Genomic DNA, 23,723 nt, shown 5'->3' with positions numbered 1-23,723 from the left:
GCCATGTCCCTTTTCTCCTAACATTTTGCCATGAACTAATCAACTCAGCAGAAATTCATGCACTCAGAAAAAAACATGCAGACAGGAAAAAAGCAGATGCTAGCTTAAGAGTTTGTAAGACTCAGCTAGATGCAAAATGGATTAAGACCCTAGTTCATGCTTCTTTACATTGTTTTAGATGATTCATGAGTCAGAAAAATCCCCTCCACCAAACCAGGCAGTCTGGAGAGCAGAATACTCTATGGACGATAGAGGGTAAAATGAAATAAAATGGGCATTACCTACAAATTATGGGTTTTTTTCCCTATCTCCACAAGTACAATTCATAGGAACGGTCACTTCTTCAGAGCTCCAGATAAACAGAATCTTAACCAGTCTGTCAACACCAAAACCCATGAAAGCTTTAGACCAAAATATTCTACAGAGCATGTATTCCCACACCATTTTCCCTTGACTGTGGACACAGGTTCCAAATTTAGCATGAAATTGCTTAAGGAGTTCAGTGAATTTTTGAGAGAATTCATCCTTACGGGCACTCATCACGAGCTCCCAGGCAGCAGCCTAGCCCCAGTTATTACATATTTGAGAGGTGAAAGGTAAACCATGACATATTACCTGCATACATGTAATTGTATGGAATGGTCCAAACAGAGGCAAGTAAGCAGAGGTACTCTGTGAAACACAGGAATGTGGAAAAAGACCAGTATTCAGATCACAACAATTTTATAATATCAGCTTCTTTTCAGCTTCCAAATAGACTTTTCTCGGGTTATGGGAAAATTAAAAAGGAGGATTTATATAAAAATGAAAAATAGGTGAATGAAATGGAAGTTCCCTAAAACACCAAGAAGCCACCTGCCAAGGAAGTGTCATTGGCTAGTAAGATAATCTGCTTGAGCAACGCAAGAATTTGAGCTTGATGCTTCATGGAGTATGAAGCTTTGTATCCTTTATGAAAGGAGAAGAAAACAGGTCACAGATTATGACCACACAGGTCATCAGAAGTCAGGTTATTCATAATTCTGACCTTAGATGAAGCACGAGTAATTCCAATACATCAAGTCTGGCATGCTTATTCCTCTCTGACTCAAATGGGTACAGCACAACAGACCAGGTTTCTTGATTCACACATTTTACTTCCAAGAATTTTTTTGCTGTTCCAACAGCAGTACAGAGTTACAGAGCTCATAACAGCAACTTCAAATGTGGAAGTGATCAACTTCACCAAACAAAGAGAACAGTGCTAACCCACCATTTTTTTGTTCATTAAGTAATAAGCAGAAATGTTACTAGAACTGTTGATAAAACCCCCTTAAAAATACACGAGAAGTTGAAAAAAATTCTTATTGGAATGGGGCTTATCTTCCTCCAAATGCTCCTGTTTTGAAACATATTTTTCAAGTATTCAGACAGAACTTGAGAATTGAAAATCTTAATCACAAGCTAGAAAATGAAGGGTTTCATTTTCATTAATTGAATAAGTAAATAATTCCTGGTTTGGGTATTCTTCCACCACAAGCACAACATATTCATCCCAATATTTGCAAAGAAAAAAAAAATCACAGACAAAAAATCACTGTTGTTCTAAAATTTTCATCACTTTTCAGTCAGTTAACAACTTCAGGAAAGCACCTGCTTTAAGAGGGAATAGCAGATCATAGTCACGAACAACTACATAAACTATTGATGCATACAATCATACCAAAAGAACTGAAACAAAAGATTAAAACCTGTAAAAAATAGGGAATGCAGAAAATGTTCTACATAGATTTTTCAGAATTTATAGAAGATAGCACACTAGGAAAAATCCATATTGTAAGATGTAAGACCCATAAATGTTTGAGTGCTCTAGGAAAAGTTTTACACTATTGTTATATTTCTGCTATCGGATGAAATTAGAAATAGGTAGGTGGCAGATTACAAAAAATTGTTCCAAAAGAGGAAATTCTTGTCAAACAAGGATGTTTCTCATTAGGCAAGGCCTGACAGCAAGCAAAATTGTTACCCAGAATTAGAAAGAAATACAAAACCATGTCTGGTTATGCAAATATTTGCAGCGGAATGTAAAAGACAGGGATAGAACTGCTTACGAAGTGATTTGAACCACTTCGCTGAGTACATCCAAGCTCAATGAAATTTCATACACTCAAGTGCAAGGTCACACAGTCAGGATCAGAACAAGCATCCAGAACAAATCTGTAGCACAGGAGCCACAACGAGTAAGGATCTAAAGGGCACGGCAGACAACCAAGTCTGCATAAGTTTCCAACACTATGCTATCCAAAAAGGTGAATGCATTCCCTTGAATAAAAAGGAGATTCCCTCCCTGCTATTTTATTTCTCCATGCAGCAGCAATGTTCTTAATGCTAAGTTATTATATTCACTGTAGCTAGTAATATTTTAATGTGTTGAAAAATTGCTTAGTGTTGAGTCACAAAAAAACCCCCAGACTTGTTCCGTGCAACTTAGCAAAAGAAAACAAAGGTTACAGGACAGTGTATAAAAAAACTTCATGGAGGTAAAGTAACAGATGCTAATCACTCTTTTAATGGAGCAGGAAATGAGCAGCAAGATGCTGTCATCAACAGCATCTTTAAATATTGCTGCACTAAATATATTTCTTGCCGTCTTCTGAATGCTCACCTGTATTCCAAGAAGTTAGATCTGCTAATGGAGGGAACAGTGAAAGCTCTTCAGACAACTATTTTCAAAGTTATCCAGTCCTGCAGGTCTAAAGGTTTTTACTGGAAGTATATGCCAAACATCCTTTCCATTTATCATTGGAACAGAACATATTTCACCATTGTTTAATGTAAGTAGCAGCTCTTTTCCAACCCATTGGATGTAATGAGTCAAATATTTTCTCTCTTTTGAAAATTCCTGGGCTTTGTATCTCTTTCTTGTAACCACTATCAAAGATTATTGTTTGGGGTGTTTTGGGGTGTTTTTTAGGGAGGGAGAGGGGAGAGGAAGTGTTGGGATTTTTTTGTTTTTTTTTTAATACACTTTAAAAATCCATTCAATTGTTCTTAGCATTAGTAAAGACAGATGTTTTACTGATAAGTACAAGTTTCCCTAACATTGTCTCAGGCTTCTCAAAACATCTGAATCTGATGTCTAATTTATGCTAGTTGGCATAAAAAGCAGACATTTCATGATTAATCAGTAAACACTTTATTCCATGGCTATTCTTGAGGAAGATGCTATTATCCAACACAGGAGATGCTGAATGCTAGCTACTTCATCAAAGCCATGGAAAATGTGAGAAGCCACGGAAAATGTGAGAAGCCACTGGAATCAAGAGCAGCAGTCAAGTGGGTAAGCAAAGCTTAGAAAAGTACAAGTCTCTTCAATCCAGAATCTGGTATAGCATTGAGAGCACCACAAAAGCAATACTGACAAAAATAAAATTACAATAACCTTTGGAATCTGGGACTTCAGTTTGAATGGAAACAATCCTTTTACATTTTCATCACAAAAGGTAGGCAGATTTCACATATGTTCTCTTAAATGAGAAGGTGAGAACAGATCTGAAGTCCTCTAATTGTCCATGTCCTGAAGCACTGACTTTTTTTATTTTAGTTTGTCTGGCTTTGTTAGGGACTGAGCAGATGATGACAATTCTTCATCATGATTAATATCAGGATTTGAGCTTTGGTCTTTTTCCACATTGCTACAAAGCCAAGTATTATTTTGCAACAGTAAAGTTCAAGTCCCCATCACTCAGACCGCTAGAATATTTTTTGTGGGAAAACAAAGTTCAAGTCCTTTCTGAATCTTACTCAGAACAAGGTCTGGAAGGCATTTTTAACAGCACCACTGTTCAATGGAACCACTATCTCTGGCCTGATATATATTTCATTTCAAAGATTAAGAATGGACCACTGCAAGGATATAATTACCTTTGGAACACAGTCCATAATGGTTTTCAGATTCCAGTCTTGTTCCAATTAATACACATTCTAGAAAATACCAGCCTTAAAAATAGAGTCAAGAATGCTTCAGAATTTACTGCAATGCTTGGTAACTCCCACACTGTGAAGCCTCCTTTCCCCTCATCTGAATCTGCTTGTCTATAGCTTCCAGCCACTAGAGCTCATCGTTTTTAGCCAGACTAAAGATCCCATTATCAAGGTTTTGTTCCCTGCATTTGTACTGGTAGACCCTGATCAAGTCATCCCCTAAACCTCATTTATAAGGAAATGCAAAGACAAAGCTTCTTAGATCTTTCACTACACAATGTATTTTCTACTCTTTTAATTAGTGCCAAGGCTTTCTCTGAATTTTCCTTAATTTAGCCATATTAATGAATCACAGATTTCAAACTGGAAATACTCAGTATTCAAGTAACAAACTCACTCATGTAAAATTCAGAAAGATGTGCCTGCTGAACACATATCTATTTATTCCTTCAAAGTTCATAGAAGTTATTTAAGACACAGAATTGGACTGGAAATTCATAGCGTTTGATGATCAACAAACTCCCCCAGTCAAACGCAGTAGTCAGTGTTTCCTGTGACCTGAAGTTACTAGGGCTGCTACTCACACAGGATAAACTGAAAATCAGGCTGTTACAATTATCACTTCCCAGAAATACTTTTACAATAAATACAGACAGCATTTCATTTTTCCTGTACCATTCATTGCATTGAAACACATCAGCTCTGCGCCAGCCTTGGCAGTGTTAGTGGCAGCGAACAAAATCACTGCTGAATCCTCTCCCTTATTTAACAATGCTTCAACCTTTCAGTCCTCAGCAAACCATCAGTAGCTATATTACATGGTTTTTAGGACACTCCTAAGAAGCAAAGTGCCATAGAACTGAGAAAGGATGCCATGAGGAGTCCAAGAAGAATTCATCCTTTCAGCAAGGAGTCTCATTTTACACTGACAGCTTCTCACCTAAGAATTATTTACCCTTTAGCACACATAAAATCTGTGAAATGTTGCTGGTTGATTACACAAGAGTTTCATTTCTGAATCAAAATATGGACTACTAACTCTAATCTTCAAAGAAATCAGAGGATATTACAGTAACACTTTTAGCTTTATCAACCACTTTTTCTAATTGCATCAAAAATACATCATGCTAACTTGACATGGTCTAGCTTTCCTATAACTCATGTTGATTGGCACTAATTATACAACACTTCTTTAATTCATTATTAATTAGGTCCCTTATTATTTTGCCCAGAAGTGATGTCAAGCTGACAGACATGTAATTATCCAGGTCATGCCTTTTACCCCCTTTGAATGCTGGCACGTTAGCCATTTTTGTGCTCTTTATTCACCATTTCAAAGCTTATAAAAAAATCAGCATTAATGATCCAGGAAGCTCATTGGATAGTCCTGTTGAAACTCATTATCTGAGCATGCCAATTTAAAAATGGCTAAATTTAGCCAGTACTAAAGAGCAACCCCTTGAGTGCCTATTACTGAAAATTATTGCATTGACTTCCTATTATACAATTACATAATATAACACATACATCTTTTAATTTGCCAATCTTTTTACATCACTTCACAATTTCACCACATCCTTCTCACATTAGACCAATACATCTGCTTGATTATAAAGTAATTCAGTGCTCCATATTGGCCTTAGTTATGCTTACTATCAGAGTCCTGTTTTCATTTTCCTTCAACCATTTACAATGTACATACTACTTAACTTTACAGCTCTACTAGCTGCCCACTGAATATGGAGGGAAGTCTTTAATCCATGTGGCTTAATTTAGTACTTGCTCTAAACCAACAAGTATTGCCTCTCAAAACAATGTATACCACTAGCAAGGAACACAGTAAACACTGCCAACAATGTGGATATTACAAAAGCAAACATTTCTACTGCTATTACAGCATGCTGTATTTTGTCTGATACTTGCAAGACCTTTAAATAAAAAGAGCAAGTATTAATGGCAGGTCAGAGAAGAAGAAATTTAGGGATACTATTTGTTGATTTGAAGAAGCCTTTTACAAGAGCAACTTCCAGAGCACAAGCAGATGCCATACGACTGAAAAATTTTAGAAAAAGTGCTTTTGCATATTGTGGCATAGTCATAGTACTGGTTTGTGCTCTTGTAAACAGAACTTGCCTTGAAAATACACTTTAGTTAATTTTTAATTACAGGACAGAGAGCTACCAAGTAATGTGAGGAAAAGGATGGATGGTCCTTACTTATTTTGGAAGTTTAAATACATCATGATTTTCACCAACCTTAATGTACGCAGCAATAAAGGGAAAAAAGCCTATCTGGTTTTACTAGGTAAAGGCAAGATAAAGTTGTGACCATTATCATGTGTTAGTACTTCACATTGCCATAGTGACAGAGTATAAACTATGGTTTGTACTCTGCTAATCAGACACTGTAGTTCCAGCCTGGAATGAATTATCTATGAAGAACAAAACAGTGACTGATAGAACTTAAGTCTGAAAGTTTTAATTCATACTGCTTTAGAGTTTGAATTTGTGGCCTCAGAACTGTAAAGTTGCTTTGGCACTTACCTGGTTTACTCTACCCTTACTTTGATACTGATGTATCAGCATCAAAAAAAGGGCACCCTTACTTTTGATACTTTTAGTGTATCCTCACAGATCCATTTCCACATGCATCTGCTTGAGGCAACCAGTAAAGTAAAAGTTCTTGCTTTTCCCCACTTCTTTTTCCTGCAAATCAAGGCTGGCCTTCCCACAGGTATGTGGATGGTGTAGTTCAAAGTGCAAGACTTCACATAAACAGTCATTCCCAAGCAGTTACACGAGCCTAGCACACAGGAAACGATAAGAAGCAAAGTCTGAAGTCTTCCTATGGAGATCACCGGAGCGAAGTAGAGGCCTTTGTTTCACTGGTGCCACCAGCTTCACACAGCACAAGTACTTCAGGGAGAACATCCAAGAACAGCATTCCATACTTCAAACCAGTGGGATGGGATTTGTCTGGGTCCTCAGCAGATGCCATGCCAATTTAAACATTGTTAATTTATTATGAGCAGCAGTGATCCAAGCAGATATATTATTCATTGGAACATCAAAGGTCCAAGGAAGGGGACCGCATACAATTATTTGTTTCAGGTCTCTTTACAGAGATGATTGCACCAAGAGAGAATTCTGCCAGCCAAGACACCCTACAAACTGGTAGAGAGCCAGACTAAAATGCAACCAGATTTATGCTTCAAGACAGACACTGATAGTTCAAGCATGAGACTTATCAGAAGACTGTTCATAACATCCCCTTTATGCTCAGTTGACAGATACTTTGCATAAGGTCAGATTGCAAATTACTGGGTTTCATGGAAGGATCTGTTGGCATCTTTGTATGTGCTTAGATGCTACTCAAAACACAACACATTAACTTGGCTGCTGCAATAACATTATAAAATTACAACCTTCATAAAAGACCCTGCCCTTATTGAAAGGTCAGTACTCAGTAACCTACAATGCACAACAACACATAACTCTAACTAGTACTTCCTAAATCTAGGTCATTACAAGGAATAAATTGAAGGCCAGATGATCACTGAAACAAGCAGTAATGGAATGGAGAAAAAGTGAGGGAAGGAAGAATAAGGGGAAGGAAGAGAAAGAGCGGTGAAGCTTTTACAGGTGGAGTGAACGAAAAAAGAGAAGGGGTGTCCATGCAATTAGTCACATGCAGTATGGCCTCTAAACACGTGACTTCTACAGAGAGAACCATTCAGACCTTGCTTTAAGCCTGAGTTGGTACGACTTCGTCTATAAATTGACACAAGCAAGTTAAGCAGCTTTATGCCCACATGATTTGGTTCAACTTGATACAATCACATCAATCTAACTACTTAAACAGCAGGTTTAGAATCCTACCCTGTTAAACTTTAGACAAGCAGCAGTTACTCCCTGGGACCATGTTCCACCACCAGCATTTAAAAAAAAAAGTAATTTACTAACAACAGACTGAAATGCTTTGTGGAGCAAAGACCAAACCAAACTCAGACCCTTCTGCTGCAGAGAGGCCCCGTTTGAAAGTCATGCTCACATGACAGAATGCTACCTAAGTGAAATTAAGCAAGTAGGTAGATATGTCCCTCAACTTGCCTCACACAGCCTAGGTGGATGCTCGCAATGTCAAGTTACCTGTATTAAAGGAGCAGAAGCTACCACCTGTAATGGAGCAATGCCTACTTTGAGTTTGACAAGTCCCAGTTCCTACAGAAGTTTCAAGGGTGTGAATCCCAAGCAGAACCAGATACATTCTCACCCCCCCAAAATGAAGGGCAAATGGTTATGTCCTCACCTTTCATACGTGCCAGCTCAGGTACTTCTCCAGCTCACACTGATTACCATTCCAGGCACTGGTGGTTTCTTTTAAACAAGTAGCAAGAGCAGCTGCTTAATTCAGGGCTGACAAGCTTGTTTCCAGGAGCGAGTGTTGTAATGCTGAGTATCATAATATCTTTGCACTTCCATTTGTGAACCTAGCTATAGATACTGGGCCATGAACCAATTAAGAGTGTCACACAGTGACAAAAGACAAAGACCTAGGATAATTAATCACCCAGTAAACAGTTACAGCCCATTCAGTGTTGAAAAGAATACCTATCTATCCAGTACAAACCAAACCTGTCCACAGGCAAACACCACTACCAAGCCTGCGAGAAGTCTGCCAAACATGAAAACTAAATTAAGTACAAAGCAGATATTGTAATACAATTCAGCTCTCAAATACTTGACAAGCTGGGTTTTAAAAATATACAGACTGGACCTTCCGTGGTTAAGATAAACACAAATCTTGGCTTTCTAAATATATTGTTTATTTATAGTTGAACGTTAACACCTGAACAGAAATCTGCAAGCACACAGGGATAATCCTTCAGTGATGTTTCTGTTTAAACTGAAGTCCACAGTAGCCACATGTTCCGGTCTTTGTCTCTTTGTCCTGCAAAAAGATAAAAATACAACAGCTGCTAGTTTCACTTTAAAAAACTTTTAAGAAATTACAATTTTTCTCTTATTTATTTGTGCCATCTTAAAACCGATATATATATAGCCGAAGGACAGAGTTTAATCTTATTTGAAACACTGGAAGCAAAGATGATGGTATGAGGTTCATGCTTTATTTCTGTATCCTATGCAGCTTGCCTTATGCCAGACTTTCAACTACCAGGCCTAATTTCACCAATATAAGTTAAAAGTCAAACCAAGTGATATCTCTTCAGCAATACAAGATCCTTTACCAAACTGGACATCTTAAGCCAGTTCGGTCATATCTGTTCCAATGTTCTGAAAAGATCATTTCACAATTATTTTAATACAGAATAGGATTTGGCACTTCCTAGACAGGAATTTCGGTCAGTAACAGAGTTAGTTGTAGGAAGGAGAAAATTTCAGCAGGAATCCATGAGAAATGCTGAAAGAAAGTGTTTTCTAGAAAAGAAGCAATTACTGCTGTATAAAATTTCATTATTTTCTCAAAAAGATACATGTATTTTTTTAGAATTTTGAAGAGTGACTGACTTGAAGCTTTCATTGAAGTCCTTCCTAACATGACAAAACACAATACAGCTAAATACTCAGGGATCTTCTGTTATTTAGCAACACAACTACTTCCAGTCATGAAACAAAGTTAAATTCATGGTTCCCCTTAATAAATGATTAGAATTGAAAAATCCAAACTCCCCTCCATTCCCAAAAGCCTGGATTTCAGTTGTTAGGAGTAGGGAAAAGTAGCTAATCTAATACCATTTGGTTTGCAGACTTTACTTTTCAAGAACTAAATCACAGACAAATTGTAATTTGATTGTAAACACAAAAAAGGTCCCAAAATCCACAAAATATAAAGCATTCTTCAAGAGCTCGGCACAGGTGAAACAAATCATCATAAAGATCAAGAATGTGCTGCAGAAGTTACGGTTGATGTCCTTCCTAAGTGTCACAAATCAGAACCTCCAAACATTTGACCTTGAATAATGTAAAATGAATTACTACAAAGTTCTTACTGTGTTCAAAATAGAAATGCTTATGATTCTAGTTAGAAGTCACAACAACACTGACACGAGAGGACACCAGCTCTTCCCCACCATTCTTTCAGGCATTAGGGAATGTCAAAGTTTTGGAGAGCAAGCAAAGATTTTAAGCATCTGCAATCAGGGTCTACCTGAGAACAGTACCTAAGCAACAGCTGGATCAACTAAGGTTATAGGACAGTAGCTTCAATATTTTTACTCTCTAGAACAAGAATACACTGGAAATTATCAGTAATGTCAATAGGAGGGTAAGACAACATTTATTCTTCATTCTCTGGCCATGATTGAAATATTCCGTCTTCAGAACTACCAAGATTCCCACAAACTGAAAGAGGGGTTGGTTTGTTTGTTTTGCCTCCGTTTTCCCCCTGGCGCTTGCAAGATTGAAAATAAACTGCATATTCCTAAGAATACTGCAAATGTATGGTCAAACCACATGGTGGCACTTAAATAATTAGAGTAAGAGTTCCAAAATGCAGCAAGGATGTTAATTTTTGCTCTCAGTGGTTGCTCTTACTACTTCACCTGATTTCTTTTTAAAAAATACTGTCCTACTAAACAAACCAAAATTTCAAAAAGGAATTTCTATAAATTCAAATGGAAGCCCTCTAATTCTTCTGATATATCAGGCACCAAATCAAATGAGCACCTCAGGTGGTTACTCCTTTTATTTTGTTAAACTAACATTCCAAAAACTAGATTATCTTACAAAAAAAGAATGTACAGGCAAAACATGCTATATGCAGAATAATGACATTACCAAGTTTATGTATACTTTAGGATGTCCCAAAGCTCCACCACCACCATCGCAGGATATCACTCTGCTTTCAACTTGACTCACAGGCTGCTCTGCTATCAAATCAATTGCAAAATTCTTGTTCACCTGTAAGAAAAAGAGGGAAGCTTTCAGATACCATTCCCACTCAGAGAGAAAGCAACTGCTATTTGCTGCCCCCCGAGGCAGTTCCACTACAGCCATTTTGTGAAGTTCCTGCTTAGGTTTCTTCCCAACTCCTCCACCAACTCTTAGGCTCTGCTATAAGACAGATCAATGAACTATACACTAAACTCTGCAAAACTAACCACTTTCCCCTGAAATACAGGCCACATCAGTGCTCAGGTTTCAGCAGATTCAGCAGCAAGGTGAGCAGGAACAAGTAGACAAGAACAGAAGATATTTAACCAACATTGCATTCTGCTTTAGTGACTACATGATAAAATTGCAGAAGAATCTCTGCTGATAAACTCAAAAATAATAGTGAGACAAGTAAGGTCAGGCATGAGATAAAACAACTGCTGGTAATTTAGAGCCTCTAGCCATATACCTCATTCTATCACTGCACAGGAATCTCATGAAAACATGAATGTGGTGCATAACAACAGTCAGAAAGACAAATTGTTCAGCACAGAAAAAAACGAAAAGCCTCTAAATGCTACTACTCCACTCTGTAAATCCATCATGCACACTTTCTGAATATGCACATCACTGACAAGCAGGGCTTCTTCCTAGAGCACACCTGCATGGCCAAGAAAACATATCCATGTCTGGACAGGCTGGTGACACAGCAGCTTGTCCCTCAGCAGGACCTACAGCACTCCAATACTCTCCAAGTGTGCACTGAGCAGACAACTACTGCTACAATTCAGGGGAAAGTACTCCAGGAGAGGCCACCTTTTTTCAAAGGCCACATTACACACACAAGTATCAAATAATATGTACACCCAAAGGAGGCACTATCTACTGCTCTCTGTTTAAGGTTCATAAACATGCTGGTATTTGAATAAAGATGAGATTCTTGGGAAAAAGACAGCCACACACCCATTACATAAATCCCTAGGAACTACAGTGGTGTTTTTATATAATCCTGGTACATAACACCTTAGTATCTTTCACAAAGCCTCTCATTAAGTCTCCCCAAAATCTGCATTTTTTGGTACAGTAATGGAAAATTCAAATTTGCCAACTAAGAATTTGTCCTTAACAAAAGAAGAGGACAGTTAAAAAAAGTTAACAAAACATTAAGTTTTGTTATTGAAAGAAATTGGCAACATCAAGAACCTCACTGTCTGGGGCCTGCATCCACAAGTCATGTAATTTTTGCCAAAGAGCAAGGACTTTTACTGCTGCTTCTAATAATGCTCAAAATTGTGCATCCTTCATTTTGTGCTACAGTAGGAGGGAGATAAAATCTTGATACACCTTTGCTTCAAGATTAGAAGCAAGAACTCCACTCATCTCAACATTTCTTAACCACAAAAGGTACTTGTGCAAAGAGAAGGAAGCAAAAACTTCCCATCCACTGTATACCTAAGACCTGTCTGTGGTTCAGCTACCAAACAAGAGAAAGTCAAGGAATTCACTGGAAAAACATGCCATAAAAAACAAAAGAAACAAAAAAAAACCAAGTGGCTGCAGTTACAACATACCCCTTCAACTAAAGCACAGCAGTACTTAGCAGGAAGGGGCTGATTCCCTCAGCACATCCAGATGTGTCTTGCTCCAAGCATAAATCAATGGGCTATTTTTTTCCTTCCACAGTGCCAGTTTGACAATTTCATTTCTTCCTCTTCCCACCTATCCGCCTGTGCCAGTACATGGTCTGGGACACCAAGGAGATAAAACCAAACGTGGATTTGATCCAGGTCCAAAGATCTAGAAGGAAGGCACTGAGGTGAGTCCTCCTCACATCTTCAGCTGCTGCACCAGCCCAATGAAAGGGTTGAGCTGAAGTGGGAATGGCAGTGCTGAAATAGGTCCTGCTCTACCTCAGGGATTACAGAAGGGCAGGATGACCTGGTTGGACTGTGGCAGATGCAGTTTAGCAGTTGCCATGCTCAGTTTTCTCACAGCTTCTTGCTTTAGGCCTTTGCCAGAGAGCACTAACCCCTGGTTCTCCACAGAGAACAATGATTTTAGCTAAAACACATGGATTTCACTAACAACTAGGCTGGCAGAACCAAGGGGACAATAAGCACATACTCTAGGCCACGTCCCTGGCCAAGTGAAGCATGCAGGCCCAGACACCCTGACTGGGGGAGTCCAGAAGCTGCATCCCCAGGAAAGCTGCCATGGCTGGACTGGGCTGATCCCAAGCTGGACTCAACCACCTGGACCACACTGAAGGCAAAGGGAAGATGTGACTGAGAAAGAAGAGTCAGCAGGAGAGCTTTTGCTTCAGAAACAAGGCAACATTCAGACTACAGGCACAGCTGTCAACCCTAATATTGGCAGCTGAAACACACTGTCACATAATGGCAAAGCCCCTAGAGAGAGATCCTATTAATAGACACACATCTTTCAAAGTATTTAACACGTAAATTTTGTCCCAATTTCACCATTAAAACTTAGCGTTAAACCATGCTCAGCAGACTTAGAGCTTGGCTTTTGCTAGAGAAGGAAGAAGTGGGCTGAACTGAAAACACTGGGTGTTCCACACCACATGGAGTCTGAAATTACCTGATGGCAAAGGCACATTGGAGGGACCACTGCCCCGTGGAGAATTAGGCTTAAGGAGCATTTCCTAGAACGTTACAGAAGTAGCAGAGATGCAGGCAGTACTCTGGGGAGAGACCTACTTTGCCAACTATCCTCCCTGAAGTAAGCTAATTCAGCATTTTAAGTGACATTTTCATTTAATTATTTCATGTGTAGAATCCCCATTTTTGCCACACAGCGTGAGTTAAATTGTATCCGTCACACAGTGAGGTAAACTCAATATGAAAACTCAGAAATCAGTTTAATTAGTTCAGGTTAATTTAGGAAGAGAAAATTATATGCAACTACATTAAAAATCTACCACACCTTATATTTAATGTCTCTGCTGTACATAAACATTTACAGCATTAACATTAAGGCACTATTCAAAGGCTCAGGCATTGAGGAATACAATTTAGCTGACACAATTCTCCTTCTATCCCAAAGGCCAGCAGATCCCTCATGGAGCTGTGCTGCTTGATCATTACAGAAAACTCAGTGCTAAAGGACTTACCAAGAGAGTGGGTATGTGAAATTCTAAGCAGCAGCAACAGGGCCACCTTTACAGCACTGCACTTGGACGATGCTGGCATTACTAGACTTTGCATTTGAGGCTTCATTATTTCAGAATACTCTACATTTTACTTTTATTTGTTACACCACTTTCAGCAAATGCTTCGCAGGCTCATTAAAAATTCAGTTTGGTAAAGATCGGAATTTTAATGACACAGAAGCAAATTAACCTTCAAAACATATGTAAACAGATATATAAACAAATGAACAATTCAGCAGAGTAATTATGTAATTTTTCTCAATGTTAATGCACTAAAAACATACTAACAATTTCTTAAAATACATGCTTGAAACAAAAACTATTCCAAGTTATGCTCAAATGCCTATAACTATAACAACAAATGCAAGCACTTAACAGATGTAGAGCAAGTTGAGTTTTCCAAGTCTATCAAAAGCAGGGAAGTAGACAAAAGCTACTATAGACTGCTTTAAAAAAATGTTCACCGTAGTGAAAAAAAAACCCCACTGAAACCCACAATCCAAACCAGTTTGGTTTTGGTAGGGGTTTTTCGGTTTTGGTTGGTTGGTTGATCGGTTTTGGTTGTAGGGTTTGGGTTTAGTTATTTTCTTGGTTGTTGGGGTTTTTTTAATGACAATGAGATTGAAAACGCTTCTATCAGGTACAAAGAAAAAAAACTCCACAAACTATCCCCTCCCCCATGAGAAAAAGTAGAATGAGTTACCTCCTTTTGTCGTCCAACAAATCTAACTCTTCTGTAATCCTTCTCGTCATATACCTAGAGTGTAAAATAAACTTGATCTTATTTAAAGAGCAGCAACTATAAACCTAGACTTAGAAAATAGATAGCTTGAACTGTTTACTTAGTTTCAAACATTATCACCTTACAAGGATGTAATATGCAGAAGTAGCTTTCATTTCTCTCACACAAGAAAATGAATTCCACGTTGGAAAGCAGAAAAGAAAAAGAAACTGGTGGTGTGGGGGGTGGCATGAAAGCCAGTAAAGAGAAACCTTAGCTCTGATTGCAGAGATGAATATAGATGTGTTACTTATAATGCTATTCCTTGACCTCACACTGATACCTGTCAGGTGGGAAATTCAGGTTTCATATTTATTTCTGTTCAGCTAAGTAACCACAGTGCGAGCTTTCCCAGGTTAGCTCCACCAGCCATCCTCTCTCACATCTCTTCACACGAGCCTCCCTCGCCCTCATGCTCAGCTTCTCCATTGCAAAAGAGGCACCGTGGAGTTACAAGGCACTGACACGAGGGTGCCTCCACCTGTCAACTCTTCGGCTGGGTCACAAGCCGGATTCGGAGCAGAAAGCTCAATAATGGCCAACGACCCCGATTAACAGGGATTTTTTTGTTTTCGTTCGAAACCGCGCGTACCTCCTGCGTACGGATCATCCAGGAGCATGAATCTCCACTGTGCGCACTGAACGGAGACTCACAGAATAAATGAGGTTGGAAAAGACCTCTGAGATCATCAAATCCAGCCAGTGACGGAACACCCACCGTGTCAAGTGGACCATGGCACTAAGCGCCATTTCCTGAACCCCTCCAGGGACGGCGACTCCACCACATTCCAACGTCTAACCACCCTTTCTGTGAAGAAATTCCTGCTGATGTCCAACCAAAGCCTCCCCGTTACATCACATCACACCACACCAGCGAGCAGCTCGCGGCCCCGGCGCGATTTCCCTGCAGGCGCCGGCGGGACGCGCCCGCCGCCCTCCCCGGGCAGCGGAGGGGCGGCAGCACCGGGCCCCGCGCGCTCACCTGCCCTGTGTGCGTCACCAGCTCGCCGGTGTCGGAGGCCCGCACACCGTAGGGCCGGGCGGCGGCGGCGGCAGGCAGCCCCGGGCGGGAGAGCAGCGGGCGGCTCCGCGGCAGGAGCCAGCGGAAGGTCGCGGCGGGCGCCGCCATCTTCGCGCTGCCCACGTGACTCCCGGTCAGGCGGGCGCGGCCCTGGCCCCGCCCCGGTGCCTGCGCGCGCTTCCGGCGGCGGGGCGGACACGTGGCCGCGGGGGTCGGCGCCTTCCGTGAGGCCGCGGGCGGTGAGGGGTGAGGTGAGTGGGCGGCGGGGCGGGTGTCCTCACCGGTGGGGTGGTGGGGACGCAGCGGCGGGAGAGAAGGGAAGTGGGAGTGGTGCGTGTGTCCTGACCGGCGCGCTGTCCCCGCAGGGCGCCGAGCATGTTTTCCCTCCTGCTCAGGGCCGCCGCCGCGGCCGCCCCGCTGCGCTCGCTGTGCCGCTCGCCCTTGTGCTCGCTGGCCCCGTGGGGGCGGGCGGCGGGGCCGCCCGCGGTGTCTGGGAGCTGGGCCGCGCCGCCGTGGCGGGCGCCCCGCGGGCTGCTGGCCGTGCCGCCGCCGCCCGGGCCGCTGCTGCCGCCGCTGCTGGCCGGGCTGAAGACGAAGACGGCGCTGAGGAGGCGCTGCAAGGACTGCTACTTCGTCCGGCGGCGCGGGCGGCTCTACGTGTGCTGCAAGAGCAACCCCCGGCACAAGCAGCGCAAGGGGTAGCGCCGGCCGGGACCCGCAGGGCGCAGAGCTGGAGCCGGGCCCCGAGCCCCCCGCTGCCGTGTCCCTGTCACCAGGCTGCCCCGCGGCCGCCAGGAGCTGCCTGCTGGGGACACGGGTGGCAAAGTGCTGCGTGCGGCAATGTTCCATCTTAACGCACACCTAGAGCGAGGTGCGATCTTGACGGCCCGCTCCGGAACTTCAGGCCGTGGATGCGGAGGACTGAAGTGGGAAACAACAGCCTTCAGGACCTCTTGCCGTCTTAGTCGTGAAGCCTTAAAATCACCGCACTGTTAAATTAGTAAGGGTGAAGCTGGATCACTGGACTCTGAGGTGCATTTGAGTTTAATTAAAGCAAAATGAAAATAAACTCCATTGATGTTCATTATTGCAACCTACTGTGGTTTTTTTCTTATACCCCCCCCAAGATGTTGATAACAGAACCAAGAGTTTTAAACTCAGGTGGACTCTAGAGTACCAAATGGTATGAAACATGTTGCATTGATGATAATGTTCTAGCTTTTGGCTTGGTTCATAGGTGAGGTAGAATTTTTTTTTTTAATGTCAAGTCATAGCTGACATAATCCCAGGTAGCTTCAGTAATGCCAATGTAAACCCTTGCTCCTTATCATTGGGTTTTGAAGGGTGATGGTGGTATTTTAACCAGTATAAAGTCAAAAACACTTTTTAAAGTTTTAGTGTCTTAAGTCCTCACTTAATGATATATTGACCATTCACAGTGTTCACAGCCTTATCTTCCCCACAGAAGTCTTCTCTTGACACTGTACCTGCTATTCTACAGTTTCCCAAATCTGAACCCAAAGAACCAAGGAATCATGACCTTTTGGGTGGAGATTGTAAACCATTTTGGGTAGAGTCTACATAAAGAAGATCGAAATAGCAATTTCAGATTCCATCTAACTTAAGATTCTGCAAAGCTTTAGGCTTGCTCTCATAGATTGGTTAGGCTTAAGAATATCCTTTTTTTCTTGTGAACCTTGAAACAATTCTCCTAACAGGTGTGGAGTGAATGACTGAGAGCAGTAATGCCTCAGAGGTCATATGGCCAAGCATAATGTTGAATGCAAACTAGTGGATTGGCACCCATTAATTAATTAGAGCCAAAATTGCTTCAGTCCCCAGTGGTGCTTCTTATACTTCTCTGAGGAATATGGCTCTGCTGGAGGCAGGAGCGTTTGATCTTCCTCTGAACTGCAAGTTCTTAGCAAATGGTACCAAACTAAACTTTTGGACAACTGTCCTGTTATAGCTACAAGTTTGGCAGAGTACTGAGAGAGTGTCCCCTTCTTGAAAGGCGAAATTGGTTGAGCACTGTGTTTGGAGTTGCTGTAACATTGAACAGTATGATGACTTGAAGGCCTTTTCTGCCCAGTTACAATTCCACAACTTTACAATTGCAGTAACTTTTATAATGAATACATTTTTACTCGGTACTTGTAGACAATGCGAATCTAAACCTGGAAAGCTGTGGCTAAGCAGTCCAGAGGCAATAATTATTGACTGGTTTTCCATATGTTGGGTGGTTTATCTTTTCTCTCATCACTGGGAATGTGGGTTTGGAGAGAGAGAGGAGCAGGTTAGTTAACATATGCATCCATCTTGGGGGGGGGTTCAGATGAATTCATGGCAATGAGGGGAGAGAGAAAGGACTAGCTTCATCTAACTAAATCTAACATTTTGATTGAATCAAAATGTGTAAGGCTACTCAAAGAACCTTGAAGTAGTGTAAAACTTGGCTGTACTTCAAAAGGTTTGATTGAAATTTGGACACTCATGAAAGAGAACAGCTGATTTCTAAACACCTGCAGCTTGTGCATGAAAATAAAATGTAAGCAGAGAAATTTCTTGGAAATATTTTACACCTTTAACATGCTTTGACAGTTAAACATGTTAATCAGTTTAATCTTAGGAACTGAAGATTTTAAAAGCTCTGATTCTCAGTGTTAGTGGTACACATTCCTAGGTGTGTGTTTTGTTCCAGCAGAAGAAAAGGCCTGTGTGCTGTGAACCTCTGTGATACCTTGTGAAATTAACTATTGGTACACCTGTAAGGTAAACAGTGTACTTATGTCCAGAAAAAAAGCAGTGATTTCCAGCCCTACCCGCTTTTCTGGTGGATAATAAGGACTGAGTTGTGGATTAGACATGAAATGAAGTGAGAGTCTGTTGGTTGGTTGGGTTTTTTAGGAAAGATAGTTGTCAGCTGGTCTTAGTGCCTCTCAAATAGTTCATCCAGCCCCTTGGTTCTGTCAGGAAAAGGCAGCTCACTGGTACAAGACAAATTGTGCTGGTTGGTCACTGGGTAGCAATTCAAACCAGGGCTCTCTTGCCAAGAGCAGTGTCAGATGGTTAAGAGAGACCTGCAAGTGTGAGTTGCCAGGGTGAGGAGCAGCAGTCTGACCAGACTTTCTGAATTCAGCAATGTGTAGGACCCCAGGACAAGTTCACTCTGGCAAGCTGGTGTCAAATACAGTCTACACTCAGAAAATGAGTGAAATTTAGGGCTAGGATTACTGTGCAGCAGAGGGAGGCACAAATTACTGTTTTCATCTCCCCCTTTAGCCTAAGACAAGCTTTTATACAGTGCTGACTGAGCAGCTTGTTTCAACAACTTACAATGAGGAAAATTTTTTTCCTGATTAAACCCTTTGAATGTAGGGCTACTGGTCAGAAACTTGAGATTGAAGTAATTTGAATTTATATGTTTGTCATGGCTGTAAACAATTCATATGTCATTGTGTGAACAGTCAGTTTGTGGTACCGGGGGTGGAGCATTCAAAAGAATGGAGTATTCATGGCCATCACTGAAACAGCATATTTGGTTGTGCTTAATAGATTTTGGAAAGAGGATTATAGGATTAGAAACTAGAAGGCTCTGAATTGTAATTGTACTCTGCTATTGACTTGCTGTATAATCTTGAAAAGGTAATTTTGCCTTTGTCTCAATTTTTCCATCTGTTAGGCAGGAGTACTGGTATTGCACACTTGTAAGTACCATTTTTTAGTTGACATCTACAAACTTTTAAGAGAGGTGTTCTAAAAAAAATCAGATTCTATAGCTTTCTGTAATTTGAGTGACTTGAGGAAGGTGACTATAGCTGGGGGTGATGCATGTTTGTTTTAGGTTTGTTTACAGCACCTGCAAAATGAGCAGGTGAAATAATGTCAGCCAGTAGCCTCATGGTTGGTAGCTAAGGGTTCACAGCCTTCATTACAGACCTTCTGAGTGCTGTGCTACCTAAACAGCTGTTGGCGAACGATAGGGTACACAACGACTACTTAAGTTACCCAGGCCAAAAATTTAGTCCTGAAATACTAAAAATACCAATCTATATTAATTCCTTAATTATATGCATTTTCTTTTTTATTCCTCCCCCCTGAAGCTGAAAGGGAAGGGAATGATAAGGAGAGCACAACTAGAACATAAAATGTTTTAGGGGGGGAAATAGTACCCAATAACACAGGTAGAAGAATCCCTAGAGTGAAAACTGAAATAAGGCTCAGGCTCCAATTACATTTTCAGTTTTTGGCTTCCTAATTATTACATGTCTAGGTTACCCCCTCCAGAAAATCTTCATTCTTCTTTAAATCCCCACAGTGGAGTGGGAACGTGACAACTGATGTCTCCTGTGACTGTCTCCATTGTACAATTATGAAAATCATTTGCAATTGTGAGTGACTGAACTTGCTTAACTCCTTAGAACTGTTCTAGGGAATGAGATTATCAGATTCCTGATATGCAACAGGTAGAGATGTATTTAGGTCAACTGGAGGATAAATCTTAGAGCTCATGTGTATTAATGACTGTCAGACTTTGTCTGTGGTTGTGTGTATGGGAATTACAGTATTGGTTGCTGAATTCAGGACAATAGCTCTTCAAAAATCACAGGTGAGGGAGAAGTCTTTAGGAATTACAGTACCGAGAAGCCGTGTCTGCTCGGATGGAGGCAGTACACCCTGAGGTTAGCTGACTGACGGGTGACTGTTCCAGATTCTGACACCACCACAGTCTCCCGCACTCAGTTAAAATAACAGCTATTTTTGAGTTATGTAGACACAATATTGTTCTTCCAATTATTTCATTAGGCCATCCACAAAAGAAAAAAAAAAAAAAAGAAAAGCACCAGAAAGTGGTATTTCAGAGCAATTGGTAATGCTTTTCCCAAGTATTAACAATTGGAATTTTTTCTTTATTTGTAGAGGTGAAGTAGGTGAAATTAAACAAAAAATATAAAGCAAAAATGTAAATGCTCTTTAAACAATGGAAAAGAAAGTGAGAAGCTGGGCTGCTTTCTCCTCTTTGTTTAACAGTGCAGACACAACATGCTACTGCAGGCACTGTTCAGAGCATCTTCTGTGTAACGCCAAGGTCTTCCTGTGGTTTCAGTGAGCTCCATGCACTAAGGAGGTTTCATTACCAAAGCTGGTTTATGTTTATCTGCAGCATCACCATATTGCAAAGTTCTGAATCAGCAAGGATGGACACACCTTGATTTACACAGCTGAAAACTATCAAATTATATTTAAAACTGAAGTTACGGATTAAGTAATCCCACTCAGTTTAATAAAACTGATTATACATTTAAATGCTTGCATTCTTTCTATTACAGCTCACCAGATTATTAATTTGGATCTTGAAATCCACACCTATGAGGAGGCATGCCCTCACCTGTCCAGTCTCCTCTGCTTTCCAGGACTGAATTTAGCTTCCTGTAGGAATAGGTGAACTGCCCATGAAGCTGTTATTGAACTGTCACACTTTACAGCCCAGTTTATTTAGGTAAGTGGTGGTGTTTTACTTCTATACCTCTGGGAGATAAACTGCAGCAGTTTCGTTATTGCTCCGTATCCCACTTGCAGTGGAGGCAGCAATCTTTATAAGAGCTTCATCACAGTGAAGACACTGAACCTGATCTAAAAATGATGAAAGTTGGTACAGAGAGAATATTGGCACCCAAGATGAAGCTGTCACTTGCTAGAGTTATCCACCTGCCTCCAGAAATGAAAAATTCGCTATTTCGCCTAGAAGTTTGCGCATCAGACTTTGAAATCTGTTGTCTGTAAATATGAATAAAGTGTTGAAAACAAGCAGTATTTTCAAGAAGCCACCTGTGCTCATATGCCACATTGTGCAAAAAGGAATAAAAAGTGAACTTTGTGAAGTCATTTGATCTGAAATAGATTGATTCCATTTAGTGGTTGAAAGTAAGCAAAAAAACAGGCAGGGAGTAATGCAAGCCTCTCTGTTGTACATGATTAAAGACTGGTAATGAGGAGAAGACTTGGAGCAAGCAGTGCCAGAGTCTACACAGTTTTTAAAGGGACTCGTACTAGGAGGCTAATATTTTAAAAGCAGTGACTGGGATTTCTAAAACAGGTCACTTTCATAGGATCTTCAGGCTTTAGATAAGAACTTTTGCCTCTAGGTTGTGTGCCGTACTTCGGCTTTGCTTTGAACGCTCATCTAGCTATTAAATAACGAGTTGGTTTTATGTCGTCTGGTCATTCATCCTGATCACCAATTGCGTAGTCACAGAAAAAAGAACTTATTTGATGTATTTAAGTGAGTGAAAATACAGTAAATATGAAATGGTAACCTGGGACTTAACTTGTAGGCTGAAGAATTCTGTTCTACCAGAGGTAGGACATGGAATCTAAAACACAGCTGCAGCCAGAGACCACAGCTCTGGAGCTGGATAGATGAGTAGTGGATAGATGAGCAGCCAGTCACACAACTATGTTACAAAATAGTGTCACTTCACTGGAAAAAAGGTGAGCTTGTTTGCTTTAATTTGCAGTTACCAAATTTTGTTGAGCTTTTCATTCTTAGATTCCTGTATTTTTCCTTCAAAAGGCAGTCAATAAATTTGAGTCACCCTTTCATCCTTTTGTTAAGATAATCAGATTAGTAATCTTTCTCAGTATAAAATGTTTTGTCTAATCTTTGGATATTTCTGTTCCCTGTACCCTCCTCTCATTTCTTTTTAAAATATGGACACAGGAACTATAGGTAGAATCTACCTTAGTGATGCTGAGCACTGAGTTTAAAGTGCTCCTGAATTTTGTTCTCAGTAATCTGATTCCTTCGTTGAAAGATCACATCATTGCTATGGATTTCTGTAAAGAATTTGTTTGCTGTCTGTTTTTTATGACCTGTAAAGGGTTTACATTGCTTAACACTTCCCCTGTGCTTGACACAGCTCTCTCTTCTGCAGGTGTAGCTGCAATGTCTCATTTCTAGATGTATGACTTTGCATTTGAAGGTAACAAAATTAAAATGTTTTCAGTAGATTCAGTGTGTTAAGCAGCATGAACTTCTCCCCATTGCTCCGTTATCATTATTACTACTTTGCTGATTTTTTTTACCCTGAATTTATCAGTGTTTGATCTACATCACACCTGAATCACTAATTAAAAAAACAGGGTATGTACCACTTCTCTTAATATCCCTGAAACCGCAGTGAAAGACATTCAAATTTCATGGTGATTCCCATTTGCAGTTGTGTTTTGACATGTTACTCAAGTAGCTGTGAATTCATGTACATATACTAGGATTTTTTCTTTTTTAGTTTTGATACATAAGGCATATCATGAGTCTGTTTGAACCACTTTGGTTTTGCTCCTGCGTCTTGTTCACTTGATCACCTGCTCTGCATCTATGACAGAGAGTTTCCAGGATGCTTTCTTCAGACAAAATCCAGACTCAGGAACAGTTCAGTGTCTAGACTAGTGTAGCTAGTCATACTCTTACATAGAGTATGGCTGCTTCCTTCAGGCCATCCCAGGTGTCCAGTACTACTCCAGCTGGCCTTGCTGTCTCACATTGCTTCATATGATGGCCCTCTGCACACAGCATACATTCTCAGCATTATCCAAAAAAGCACAAACATGGAAGACTGCAAATCACCCATCTCATTGTCTTGGGCACCTTGAAAAAAGTGCTGTTTTTCAAGGAACTTAAGATATATAATGTGTAATGTTCAAAGAATGGTCAGGAGGAAAAACAGGCAAGGAAAGACAAAAAAAATGTTATGGACGATCCTTTCTGCTGAGTTTCAGGTGCATCCCTTGATACTGCTTGAAAAAGTGAAGAGCAAAACTAAATGGATCTCATATGAAGGCTGACAGGAAGAGGTGGCGTAGCTGGGTGCCAAGCGTGAATCAGACAGTGTC

General features: G+C 40.7%; 2 protein-coding genes across 2 annotated transcripts; one reads left to right on the top strand and one right to left on the bottom strand.

The window, feature by feature from the left end:
• Nucleotides 1-8,766: 8,766 nt before the first annotated feature.
• NDUFS6 (NADH:ubiquinone oxidoreductase subunit S6) lies at nucleotides 8,767-15,977 on the bottom strand. The gene is made up of 4 exons (XM_069004210.1): nucleotides 15,792-15,977; nucleotides 14,732-14,785; nucleotides 10,761-10,883; nucleotides 8,767-8,913 (listed from the first exon to the last, which is right to left on the bottom strand). The coding sequence occupies exons 1-4, from the start codon at nucleotides 15,936-15,938 to the stop codon at nucleotides 8,848-8,850; spliced, it is 390 nt and encodes a 129-aa protein (XP_068860311.1). The 5' UTR covers nucleotides 15,939-15,977; the 3' UTR covers nucleotides 8,767-8,847.
• A 2-nt stretch (nucleotides 15,978-15,979) lies between these two features.
• MRPL36 (mitochondrial ribosomal protein L36) lies at nucleotides 15,980-16,914 on the top strand. Its single transcript, XM_069004211.1, has 2 exons — nucleotides 15,980-16,081; nucleotides 16,196-16,914. The coding sequence occupies exon 2, from the start codon at nucleotides 16,206-16,208 to the stop codon at nucleotides 16,530-16,532; it is 327 nt and encodes a 108-aa protein (XP_068860312.1). The 5' UTR covers nucleotides 15,980-16,081; nucleotides 16,196-16,205; the 3' UTR covers nucleotides 16,533-16,914.
• The last annotated feature ends 6,809 nt before the right edge of the window (nucleotides 16,915-23,723 follow it).

The sequence above is a fragment of the Aphelocoma coerulescens genome, chromosome 2, assembly GCF_041296385.1.
Source record: "Aphelocoma coerulescens isolate FSJ_1873_10779 chromosome 2, UR_Acoe_1.0, whole genome shotgun sequence".
Lineage (NCBI taxonomy): Eukaryota > Metazoa > Chordata > Aves > Passeriformes > Corvidae > Aphelocoma > Aphelocoma coerulescens.
Note: the sequence above shows the minus strand (reverse complement) of the source record. Positions and strands in the feature narration are given on the sequence as shown.